This window comes from Cyanistes caeruleus, chromosome 8, assembly GCF_971803275.1.
Source record: "Cyanistes caeruleus chromosome 8, bCyaCae1.hap1.1, whole genome shotgun sequence".
NCBI lineage: Eukaryota > Metazoa > Chordata > Aves > Passeriformes > Paridae > Cyanistes > Cyanistes caeruleus.
The window spans coordinates 28,852,671-28,865,969 of record NC_141708.1 but is presented as its reverse complement, the minus strand read 5'-3'; the positions used below and the strand labels follow the sequence as shown (position 1 = coordinate 28,865,969).

The window sequence follows — 13,299 nt, the reverse complement described above, 5'->3', positions numbered from 1 at the left end:
CATTTTTAGCTGCTTTCCTAGGGAAAAAAACAAATTTTGTCAAGGTCTATAGATGTAGGTCTGCCACTGGTTGACTGCTCCAAACTTTTAAACCTCTGGCAAGAGCAGAGAGCTCACAGATAATTTAGGTTGCTGCCAGTTTCTTTAAGGCAGGCAAGTATGCAGAAATGAGAGGATCCTGCTAAACACTCCTTATCAAGAGGAAGACTACAATGAGGTCAAGATTTTAGTGTTACTAGAACATAAAGATGACACAGTTATTAATATTGTAGGCAAACGAAATCTTTCAACAGAGTCTTCACAATGTTGGAATTCACCCTCACTCAGATATGGTGTAGCATACTGATCGTGCATATTTATTAGAAGTCTCAGCTGTAGCTCATCAGATTCCTGCCTGATGGCATTTGTGACAGAATTCTCCTGTAGGTTATCTAATGAAAATTGTCTAACGAAGAGGAGAAAACTCAAAGCGAAGTTTTGATGTAATTAAAAGAAACCTCCAAAAATTCTAAAAACATCAGATTCAAATCCTTGGTCCTCAATAACTCTCAAATTGCTTTTTTTAAAAAAAAGCACAGCTCAGTGTGTTTACTGATACTTGCAATAGTTCCCATTACAAATTTTTCTGTAATAATTATTATGCAAGCTATCAACAGCCATTGGACAGCAACAATGGCACCAATCATGATCATGACAAGACAAAAATTGATTAGCTATAGAGGAATAGCTGCATAACCTTCTACGAAATCACAATGCCAAACAAGTGCCCTTGGATATGGTACTTAAAAAGAATTCGTATTTAGATTAGTTTTTCATCTTTTGGATTTAGAGCATTTAAAAGCATCTCAAGGAATGCTTTCCAGTTCCCATTCCCTAATATATGAGCTAATCTGATAAGCATACTGAGATACACTGGATTTAGCTTCCCTCTCTGGCTTCCATCTCCAGCACTGCACACTTGCACTAGGGCTGACAGCCCCACTAGGCAGCCTAGGGGCCTCCCTGATGGTCTGCTCAAGGAAGCAACACAGAAAACAGCTAAGAATTACAGAATATACAAAAATAGAAAGAAAGAGAACCACTATACATGGAGATCATGGTTCTGTCTTCCCTGCACTTGTCCAGAGTACGAATAGATACGTTCCTACCACACAAGTCATGCTGGGCCACCTGGCTACCTGATGTGTCACAAAACCTGACATTAAATTCTCATGCTCTAAAGGGTGCTCTATTCAGATCCCTGGATATTGAGTATGATTTAAGAACTCCATGATACATAAACAGTGACAAAGAGAAGTGACGTATTCTTTGTGTCAGGGTCCCAAAGCATGGCACAGAGCTGTTCACATACAGAGGAAACAAAGAATTGTACCTGGAGTTTCAGGTGCCTCTATCTACAGGGGAAAGAAAGCAACCTCTACACATGGGCAGAGGTGAGACAATCACAATAAATGGCAAGCCACAATGACAATCACAATAAATAAAGAGTCTTATGACCCAAACCTGTCCTTTCATGAAGAGTAAGGTGGTAGCTTTGTCATCAGAGCACAGGTAACACTGCCTAAAATTCCAGTATGTTCCACACAAGAGGGCCATAACTTCCCTGTGATCTACTGGAATCAGTGAGTAGTCTGAGGCGATGTTCAGTTCCTGTGATTAGAGATATGTCTTGGTATTACACTGAAAGTGTAAAGGCTAGAAGTTCATCAGAAGCATTAGTGCTCTGAAAGTCACATGCTTAGTACTCAACATTTATATTGTTACCAGCATAAAGTTCATCATGGAAGTATAAGTGCATAGCATTTACCTTATGTCATCACATGGAAGATGGACCTTAGTAGCATTAAAAAATACAATCTGCTGCATGTCCTGTTTTTCATTTTATCCCTTCCTTTATATAAACTCACATATAATTTCCCTTTACATAAGTTGCATTAAAAAGAGCAACACAGCATGAGTCACTCCACAGATACTTGTACACTAGGACTTACAGCTGGCCAAGACTGAAAGAGCCTTTTAACATCTTTTTATCCTGCTCATTTTGAAGTCAAATGTTTTCAACTATAAGTACACATAGAAGTGAATTGTAATAAAATGCTCAGAATGCTCTTTTAAAAACGTTATTTCTGGCAAAAGTTAAATGCAGAATATAAATGCAGGTTAAATATATAAACAAATATATAAATCTATCTTCTAAAAAAAGACAAATTAAATCCAGACAAACTGCAACTTATAGAGAAAAATTCCAAATATGATGTCTATCTGTATGAAATAGGAAAGAACACACACACCAAAACCTAGGAAAATTCAGCACAGTAAGTAAGATCTTACTCATTCCACATTATGAATGCAATTTGTTTTTTACACAAAGTCTTACTGAAGCCAATGAAACAGCTCAGGAAAGAAATTTTTGGGATGCTTCTGATAATTGAAAACTGAAGAATTGTCCCAAAAAGAGTGCTTGGATATACAAAGCACATTAATTGCCATTAATATGGCAATTCCTTCAACTGTACTTGTCCTAGAGCTGCCAGCTGGGAATTACTTTCTCCAAAATCAAAGAAACAAACTCCAGACTCCACTTGACACTTGGAAATAAGACTACAACTCATATAATACTTTCTGTTACTCTGCAGGAATGAAAGAGCAACACCAAACTAGTTTAAGGCTTTCCATTCTTGGCAGCAGCTACACATGTCAAAACTCAGACAAACTCCTGTTAGGTTATGGAAACTGTACAGCTAATCATTGCTTTTGGAAACATCCAGGCAAAACACCTTGTTCATTCAAGCAGAAATAAAACAAGAACACTCTGAGAACAATAAAACAAAACTGACTAATGATTCAACTACGAACACCACTGTGAAAACTGATTCAGTTACAAACACTACAATGAATTCTAAGCAAATCTTTGCTGAAGGAAAATTTTCAAGGTCAAATAAAGAATGATCCACTGTGGAACAAATCCTAGTGAGGAAATCACACAAAGTGATCCTGGAGAAGAGTTTTCTTTAATTTCAACTGCCTAAACACTGTCTTCATACTTTTCTATAGCAGTGACATATTTTACACACATATCCTGTACTAGCAGTGTTAGTACTTTTTCTCCAGATGTGTTTACAAATTTTTGAAGAAAATTATCTGCAAGAAAAATGCTTAAAAATTCTGTCAAAAGAGAACTGAAGATATAGCTTATCTATATCTGGGCTGTGTTCAGCCAGAATTAGGTATAGCCTTCAGGTCACAAAAAGCATGAAAGTCCATGCATGCTGGCAGAACAGAAGATGTACTTACTGTCTTGAGTAGTCTAAGAAAAACTCAGACTGGGAGGACTTTTAAAGATTACCTCCTCAGTCAGGGTGCAAGATACTGCCACTACTTCAGCAGCACACAGGGGACTGAAAACTATGTTATTCAGAAAATGCAGTGTTCAAACCTGCTATTTAGAAGCCATGAACAATAAAAGATGGAAAAAAATTACAAGGAATGGGTAAAGAAGGAGATCTTTCTAGATTCTGGGGGGAAAAATGGAAAACTAATCACCCAGAGAAGTCCTAGAATGAAAAAAACCAAGGTCAGGAAGACAGGCTTCAGCAAGGCTTTGGAGGCAACAGAACACAACAATGCCTGACTGGCACCCATTCAAAATCAATGATGGAATACTAGAGAAATCGAAACAAGAATATGATAGTCTCTCCTCAACACACCTTACATGACAGAAGGGATATTCTGCCTGTTCTAGCAGCTATAGCTCTGGGACCAGGAACCTCACCGGAAAGCTGTTGGAAAGACTGAATTGGCCTTCTGGGTGTACTCTGACCTAGAGTATGGGCAGAATGAATTTGGAAATCATGAATTTGGAAACATGAGCTCAGAACACTTCTTAAAAGAGGTGGTAGAGCCACCAGATTAGTAGGCTGAGAATAATCTGATTTGAGATTAAACTAGAAAAATCTGGTTCAAGATGAAAGAGACAAATTAGATAGTAATGGTAACTCTGGCTCAATAAAAACAGTTTAGTCTTTGAGATGTGCAGAAGACAAATGAAATTTTAAGTGAGGGGTAGACTTGGCTTCTTCTTCTAGGGGTCCGCTTCTTAGATGCTGGAGGGGTTAGAATTTCTCTTCCCTAAATGATTTTTCTTACTAATCTGCAGCGCTGAACCAGGGCTGGCAGAGGTGAGACTGACAAATGGAAAAACAACTAAGGAGCTCACATGTCCACTGGGCTACCACAAAGCCTGTGGCTGGTTCCAGGCTTTCTGTCTTTGTGAATGATCTAAAGAGTGATCGTGTTTTTGTACTGCAGACAACATTAAACAGAAGGAGCTGCAAGGACAAAGGTGGCTTAGAAGCACAGGCAGGAAGTGCTACAATGGATTCTGTTACAGAATAAATAAAATAATGCATCTGGGAATCTAATCTGAAACAAACACAAAGAAGAAGGAACATACACAGGAGACGATGATGATTAAAATGCTTTAAGTATAAAATTGACCAGAAATTAACTACAAAAGCTCTATTATATGTTTGAGTTTCAACCCAGCAATATCAGCACTGGGAAAGAACAGTGACTCTGTAGGTGAATCACATAATTATACATCAAGCATTTCAGTAGTTTTATAAGGATCTTGTAGAGTTACAGTAAAGAATAACTGAATGAAAAGGGGCAGAAAATAGAATGGCAGGCAAAATATATATAACTAATAATATATATCTTGGTTATTGCCAGACAAAACAGCTCATAAACAATTACACAGATTTGGGCATCATAAAGCTCTAAAAGAAGATGAGAAGGAAGAAGGAAGGAAAATAACCCTAAAAGTTAATGAATTTAAATTAAGAATTTGTATGACTACATTTCTTGACACCAGGATGTTGAACAGTCAGTTTCCATCAAAGCCTGGCTACTTAGCGACATTACTATCATTTCTTATGATATAAAACAAGAATGAAATACTTGCTGAAGTGGAAGACATAGGCAAATCATTAGTTTTCTCCTCTTCAACAGCTCTAAAGATCATTCATGAAGACTTGTTGCTCACCTTCATTTAGTATTTTTCTGTTCTAACAATGAAGTATATGTGAAATCTCAGTCTCTGGCAAGAATGTAAAGCTAAAACAGTAATTAATATATTTCTTTGCAGCAAGAGAGTTTTTGAAGTGATGCACTAGATTTTAACTCCTATCTGAAGAAGCATTATTGTTTGTCACAAAAAAAAAAAAAAATCACTATGTTCATGTTCAGCCAGGTTAGACATAATTTTATGAAAGAAATATATTTCTTGGTTGGACATTCCACCACTCAAACCCTAGAAAAGTGATATGGTTTGCATTTTGAAGAGAGTGAATTTAAATCTCCATATTTGCAGCCAGGGAGAGCAACAAACCATCAATACGCATAACTCTGAATTTTGCGTCCTATCCAAATATCACAAATACAAGCACTTCTCTGTTATGCTGGCTACAGAAAATGTGAACTGTGCTTAGAAGTGTCATTGTTTGTTTTTTTAAAAAAACACATAGCTATTCAACAACAAAGATTCAGGACACTAAGAATTACTGTGAAATCTGTATCTTTCAGATATCCCTTATGTGGGAGTCTACCTAGATATTCAATTTTTTCCTATCTCTCAGACCTACATGATGACATTTCTGAAACAGCAGTGATACTGCTCCATAATGCCAAAAAGGGGATTTGAAGATTGCATCCAGAGACTGGATGATGCCACTTTATCCCTTCTGTTTGAAAGGTGAATGTGTACACAATATGGCAATGAAAACCCTAATTAATGAACTCCAGAGAAATATTTCCAAATCCTCCAATAAATCCAGCATGATAATAAACTCCTGAAAAACATGAGACATGATCAAATAGCATGAAAAACCAAAGATGCAAGCTGTTTACATAAACCAGAAATGACATCTTATGTGATGTAATGTTTTTATACAAGCCTGGTAGACTAAACATTTGTGACAGTGCCAAGTATTTGGAAGGTGATGAAATTGATTGAAACTGGCCAAGACACCAGTTCCAGCTCTGATCATGATGCCTAAATACCATCTTCATATATATGAAGGCAGAAAAAAAGTTCAAAAGCACATTAGTGAGATTGTATAGTTCAAGCCATCAATGGTTAGAAAATACCAGAATGAAGCATACTTGAATAACCTTAAGTTGGAGACTTTGTTTAGATTATGATATAGCCTTTAACTGCATGATTACGTACTAATTTTTCCACATAAATTCTGATTCATTCAGCATACATAATGAATAGTGCGTACATAATGAACTATTTTTCTTGTAACATCTATTTGCTTTTGTTCAGCACGTAATCCCAGGACTTTTTTGCCACACATTATTCATATTCTTCTCTGAAGACAAAATAACGAATTTCATCATGGGTTTTTCCATGCACCTCATGGGTTTTCCAGGCTACTACAGCATCTGTCTGATTAACAAACATTCATTAGTTTATTTTGAAAACATTGCTGTGAGGGGAGGCAGCAATATGCTTCCATTTTACACATGGAAAACTGAGGCACAGGAAAGTTACTTTATATGGTTGATGTTCTCTTCAAAGCCTTTTTTTTAAAGTCTTACCGTCACAGAAGTCAGCAGCAGCCATTGAGTACTCTGAGTACTCCACGGTACCCTTCTCTGCTGGCAGATGAACAAGGAGAATTTGGCATCCTGGGATTGTGTGTGGCTTTAGAAGATGTCATGCACTGATACACACTGACCCTTCTGTGGCAGTCACACCAAAGCACAGCCTCTCCTGCCCTGTTCCTTGAACTTTTTTCTGTCCCCCTTCCTTCTTCTTCCCCGTCACAATTCAAAAGTCCCGTTCTTCATTCCTAAGGCTGTCCTTTCAGTCACAGTCTCTTCTCAGCAAATCCTAATTCCACTCCTTTACTCCTGAGCTCTGTGGTTCAAACTGCCCCATAACCCCTCCTCTTGTATTTCCTCATTCTTCAAATTAATCTAAATCTAGGTGAACATGGCCTCACTATTTTAATTCCCTGGGCATGCTGACTGAACTTAGACTGCCTTCCTTGCCCCTTTATCTTCTTTTCCCATTCTCATTCAGGGCTATTTTGTCCAGTTCCCATTTAACCTAATCCCCATCTTGCAAGTCTTTGCTGTTCTTCTGCCTTTGACCAGCCACTGCCTCTAGTCTGTTAGTACCTCTGGGGCCAGTTTTCTTGCCTGGCTCCCTCACTTGTGTGCCCCAAGTTCCAGCATCCTCTTTGAAGGTTTGTTTCTCAGATCTTCTCCTTTCTGCATTTGGACAGCTGTTGTTTTGATGGGTGTCTACTTCTTTCCCTCAGCCTATGCTAACCAAGGGCAGGGGGAGTGGATGACAGTGTCACTGCTCTCCGCCTGGTGGGACCCACAGCCGCAGAGGAGCTTCAGGAAATTCAGTTGCTGACATCCAAGACTGTTCTACCAAGCTTGTGAAAAGCTTGGCTTTTTTCCAGGCCTAATGGTTTTCTGACATCAGCTATATTTCCATAGCATTGGTGTGGTCATGACACAAAAGATATCCATTCATCTACTCAAAGTTTTAATCCCCAGGTAAGGTTAATACAAATTTTATAAAAAGGTCACCAGAATGTTCAGCACTGATTAAAAAACCACTCCTGGCCTTATAGAAGTATAACTACAATGTTCAAATATGGCAAAGAAAAATAAAAAATGCTACACTTTTTTCGATACACAGAGTGAGTTCAAAAGAATTCTGAGGAACTACACATTAGACTGTGCATCAAATTGAGCTGTGCTATTAGACTCATGTAAAAGAATAAGAGCAAATAACGCAAGCTGCCCTTGAAAATAACAGCTCATAACTGGCTTTATAATGTTGCATTCACTTTGAACCAATTCTTATCAGAAGTTTTTATCTAAAAAAATTCCAATGTGCATACATTTATTATCTTCTATTTAACATTTTTAAGTTTTTTAATTGCTTTGATTAAGAGAGATGACAATTCCTGCAAAAAAAATACTGAAAGAAACCCAGAAAAAAATCCAAAAATAGATGAACTGTCATGATATTATTAATTGCTTACTCCAATTTCTGGATTTGTGGCTCCTGTATATGCCTTCACAGAAGGTATAACCCAGTTTGCTGAATACACAACATCTCAATATTAATCCTCTCATCTTAGAAAACAGGAAAAATATTTTGCTATCTACATAAATTTTCCATTACTTTTTACTGCAGCAGAGCTTGCAGTTCCAACTAAGTGTACTGCAGGATTTGTCATATCATAATGTTATGATTTCACTGGCTTTCTTTACAGTTACTAAAGCTTAAAGACCAAGGACATTTTCAGAATATGAAAATCTAGCGTATTTATAATTTACTATGTGTAATACATTGTTGTTTATCACAAGACTTTGTTGAACTTCAGTGATGCCAATCATCTTAAGAATATCACCCTTTTCAACAAAGATATCCTAAAATAAATTGCTAGTATTTATAATACAAATGTACCCATGTACACACTCAGGGAGCTAAATGTATGGTGTGTACACTTGTCTCAAAGATGAATGCCTTAACCTTTGCTTCCTTGTTTTGTGTGTTTCCATTAAGACAAGCTTTTTGATGCATAACTGCCACCTGTAGGAAATATCAGAATATGCTCAAGAGCAGCCCTGTGCCAACTGAGGCTCTGAGTTGTCTCTCTGCCATCCCCAATACAGGCAGCTTCTTTGGAAATTCAGCCACGTATTGAGGAAGCAATGGCCCTGGATGATGGCAGCTTGCTTGATGAAGGTTAGTTTGTAAAGCCACATCTACAGGAAAGTTGTTGTTTTCTAGTGAAGCCTAATCAAAAAAGGAACTGAAATGAAAAATACTACATTTTTCCATTTGCTTGTTTGTATGACATTAATCCATAGGAATCAAGAAGTCCTTCACTATTGTATATTGATACAAATAGAATTTGTCATGATTAACATGGACTACTTCACTACAATTACTTAGGGTACACGGATATGAAGGATTGCATAATTCATGTATTTTTAATTTTATCTACTATTATTTAAAAGGAATATATGTGAAAAAGTGCTTTAACAAAAAAAAAAATATATAATATACATATATATATAAACATAATTCAGTTTCCTGCGGCTACGAGTAAGGTGTGAATGGATGGAAGTGCATATATTTTAATTCCAACATTGAAAGAAAAAAATCAAATAATTCCTAATGTATCTATAAAAATAATACCGATAAAAAACTGATACTGATAAAAAACAGTAACTGAAACTTTTCAATGCCTTATAGTTTTTTTTTTTTAATATTACAACAAAAATAAAGAGCTTACAAAAATTCAGCTTTTTAAATGTTAGAATCTGCCTTGGTCAAAAAAAGTGAAGTATTTAATCACAATTTGTAAAAAATAACACAGAAAACTGGCTCGACTCCCTCTACAGACACCAGATTTAACAGTTATGCTCCAAAAATACACTCACCACAAGGAAATAGTTTCATTAATTCAGCTGTACCAATCACTTATACAGTATCCCCATTCCTTGGTACATTTACTAGGTAACATGAATTCCATACCCAAAGCGTATTTTGCATTCAAAAACGAGAAGTTATTTTTAATAATTCGATGTGAAATGACAAGATAGAAATTATCTGGTACAGGAGAACAAATAATATGCCACTCTACTAAAAAATATTAGTTCATTGTTTGACAGCCAGTGAGTCCGTAGTTTTGTCAATCACAGTTGTGTACAAACGACATGTCTCTCTTCTCCCCTAGTCAGCCTTCAGCGTCGCTTCGAGCACGTACACTTGTTTTGGCTGTCCCTCGTCACCACCTGACATTTATCTGCTTGCTTCAACACAGACAACCTTTAACACTCGCACCTGCTACCGTGAGACCAAACTTGACGTTCCTGCCGGGGAGCAGGCGCGGGGCCGGGCGGCCAGCCGCTGTCCCCAGGGCACTGCGGTGTGGCGGCGGTGCGGTGCAGGCGCGGCTCGGCTCGGCTCGGCTCGGCTCGGCTCGGCTCGGCTCCCCCGAGCCGCTCGGCGCGGTGCTGTCCGCGGTGCTGAACCGCCTCCCTCTCCGCGTCCCCCCGCGCCCCATCTTGCGAGCCCCAAGCTCGGGCCGCTCGCCGCCCCATGGCTCTCACGAGGGACCGGCAACAAGTCTGGCCGCTTGCCCAGGCCAGCCGGCACCGCCAGCCCGTCTCTCTGAAGCACGGGAATTGCCCCGTAATACAAAGGACTTTGGAGACCGCGGGCGACAAAACCTCACCGAGGCCACTACCCCATCCCTAGCTCTGGACTCTCCGCAGCTCGGGCTCTGGCTCTCGTTGCTGCCTCTCCCAGAACAAGCCTCAGCGTCCATTCCTGGCAGGGGCAGGGTTATGCATCAGGCTTGCCCGGGGTAATCGCACCGCAACGCCAGGCACGGCTTAGGGAGCGGCGGTTTTCCCTCCCTTCCCTCCAGCAAGGTGCAACCTTCTCTTCTTCTTTTGTTCTCAATGGCAGGAGGGTGGCGGCAGCGGCGGGAGGGGTGGGGAACACTTGCACCTACAAATTCGTGGGGGATAACAAAGGACCATACGACGCGCGGATTAATTTGCATTAGCATCCATGAGGGCAGCAGCATCTTACGTCTGAGGGATTAGCCGCGCCGAACCCGGGCTTACCGTCCCTATCGCAGAGCTGAATCGCCTCCAGGCTGAGGTTCTTGATCACCTCCTCACAAGGGCTCGTGGGGCTGCTCATGGTGTGCGCCAGGCGCGGAGCCTCCATCGCGCCCCTCGCCGCTGCCTGCTGTGGCTTGGCCGGGGGCTGGGGCTGGGGCTGGCCGGCTCCGGTGCAGAGCCGCGCGGCAGCGCTTCCCGGCGCCGCCCGGCTCGGCTGCGAGCGCTCGGCGGAGGAGGCGGGCGAGGAGCGGATTTGTCACCGCAGCGAGCCGGGGAGGGGGCAGCAGCGAGGCGGGCGCCCGGCGCGCCCGGGATCCGCGTTTAAAGGGGCCGCGGCCGCCGCCTCGGAACCGTCCCTTCCCCCTCCGCTCCTTATGTAACCGCGGCCGCGCCTCCGCGGGGAGCTCCCGGGGAGTCCAACCCCTCTGGGTCAGGCCCTGCGAACGGCCGGTCCGGGTTCCAGCCGGCCTACCTCGAGCACAGCTGCCCACCGCCGCGGCGTGGTTTGTTTCGAGGTTACTCCATAACCCGACAGAGTCGCCCAAGGCAAAACCACCCCCAAGCCACCGTTAGCGACTTCCCCTCCCTTCAGCGCACAGGCCACCATGACCGCTCTGTCCATCACACCCAGCTGCAAGGGCTCTGCCGTCCACTCTGATCCTTCGATTATGCAAGAATTTGCAGAAAGAAATATTAGCCTGTTTTAGATTGATAACCTAGAAAAGCTGACAGAAGGTTATTGATTGCAAGAGAGGTTATGGGAAGGAGCCATTTCTGGCTATCTGCCCTTCACAATTCCCACCTGCCCTTTTTGTGGGAAGGAGGAATGATCCACATGGTAGTGGTGCCATTCCTATCAAGTTTTTTTGAAAAGTACTTTATCACTTCCCAGACTCAGGAACAAGAATGGGGCCAGAAAAGGGAGAATTTAAAGAGCAATGGGATAATAAATTAAACTTCTGTAGCACTGTGCCATCATCAGGTGTGACAGCTCAGCTCCCTCTTCACCAAGGCCTGCAGTCTGATCAAAGGAGCAGTCTCTGGGCCTCAGGGGCTGCAGGAGTGCACTGCTTTCTCCAGGTCAAAGACTGACTTTGGGATCAAGCTCAGTGTGCTGGAATGGGATCACCAATTTCCAGACAAAATGATTTGAACCCATTTCCTACCACACATTACAACAAGCATTCCTGGCACCAGTTTGTTTTTCCACCAAACCAAAATTGACACCATTTAGCCATTGATCATTAGACATCAACACTGGTAGCTTTGATTTCTCAAATGAACAGCAGTTCATTGCACATAGGCTCCCACCAAGACTGAGACTGTGATGTTTCTCGGTCAACATTGCAGGACAACAACTCCAGAGAGTCCCTAAAGCTCCCATTTCTCTTTCTGCAGTCCCAAGACCACCCAGTGTCCTCCAAGTCCTCACTGATGTGGCACAGTAGCAAACCCCACGTACAGCTAGATGTCTGTCATTCCACTAACACTGGACTTTGGAATCCTTCATTCTTTATAATGGTTTCCAGAGACACAAATCTCAGAAAATGAACTCTGGTGGTGCATTTCATGAAGCCACTGCCAAGTACTGCAGCCTGGAAGCAAGAAATAGGTTTTAGGAGCCTAGATTCCTCTGACACCTTCAAAAATCTGTAGTACATCATGGGGAGAAAGAGTAATGCTCAGCACCCTTCTGGGACTGTGCTACACCATTCCCCTCGCCCCCCCAATATATATTTTTTTTTTCCTGCACTTTATTTCTCTTATGTTTTTCATCATGATGAAAAATGTGTGCAGAGGGGTCAGGCAGAGGAGAAATTGAATGAGTGGGAAGGGAACCTAAAGGAAGAGAAAATGAAAAGGAAGTAATAACAGGAAGGGAGAGTATGAGTCAATGGGTAGGTGGGAAGAGAGAGGAATATATGAATGAATGCACAGACAGAATGAGGACAAATATAGAATCAGAAAGGGAAGAAATTAAAGTGGGTGAGACTACATTCATCAGGTTTTAATTTTGTCTCTGACAAGCATTAATTCCCTGCACGGAAGCAAAACCTTTCTCCTTGATATTGCAACTGTTCTTAGCAGACAGGCATCTCCTACGTAAGGCTGTAAAATTTCTTTCTCTAAAGATGGTGTATTTAGCCTCTCAGCCTTATGTTCCACATTCATGCCCTTCCACAATGTGGCAGACAGTTCAGCAGCTCACATAATCTTGTTACTTCTTTGCTATGACATTATATAAAGTCTATTTGAAACAGACGCCATTCTTGAATACTGGGAGAATTCCCAAATTATTTTCTCTGCCTCTATTTTATACACCTTTCTCTCCTCTACTTCTTATTCTATGCAACTGAAATCAGGTTTTTAAGAATGGATGGATTTTGAATAGCTCTTTGAAACTGGACAGCTTTGGGGGTGTTCCCATTCCTCAAAGGCCTTTCATTTTTCAGCTACCTTGTAGCAATAACCCCTGTCTGAGCTATAGCTATTTCTTTCCCCACATCATTACAATTTTTTTTTTAAAGAAAAGACTGATTAACTCTCCAAATACCAGCAGACTTCAGTATAAGTGTAAAGCAGAGAAACCTTTTCCATAGCTCCACTTTTCCAAAGCTAGAC

At 41.0% G+C, this 13,299-nt stretch overlaps 1 protein-coding gene across 8 annotated transcripts in view; it reads right to left on the bottom strand.

Annotated features, from left to right (window-relative positions):
* Positions 1–13,299, bottom strand: part of PHYHIPL (phytanoyl-CoA 2-hydroxylase interacting protein like) — a 126,901-nt gene that overhangs the window by 20,806 nt on the left and 92,796 nt on the right. The window contains exon 1 of one of the 8 annotated variants that reach the window (XM_086899720.1): positions 10,678–11,231. The exons of the other annotated variants lie outside the window; for them this stretch is intronic. Coding sequence (XP_086755846.1) covers positions 10,678–10,783 — 106 coding nt within the window. The 5' untranslated portion in view covers positions 10,784–11,231. Of the gene's footprint in view, positions 1–10,677; positions 11,232–13,299 lie in introns of those variants that run through there. 8 annotated transcript variants of the gene reach the window in all.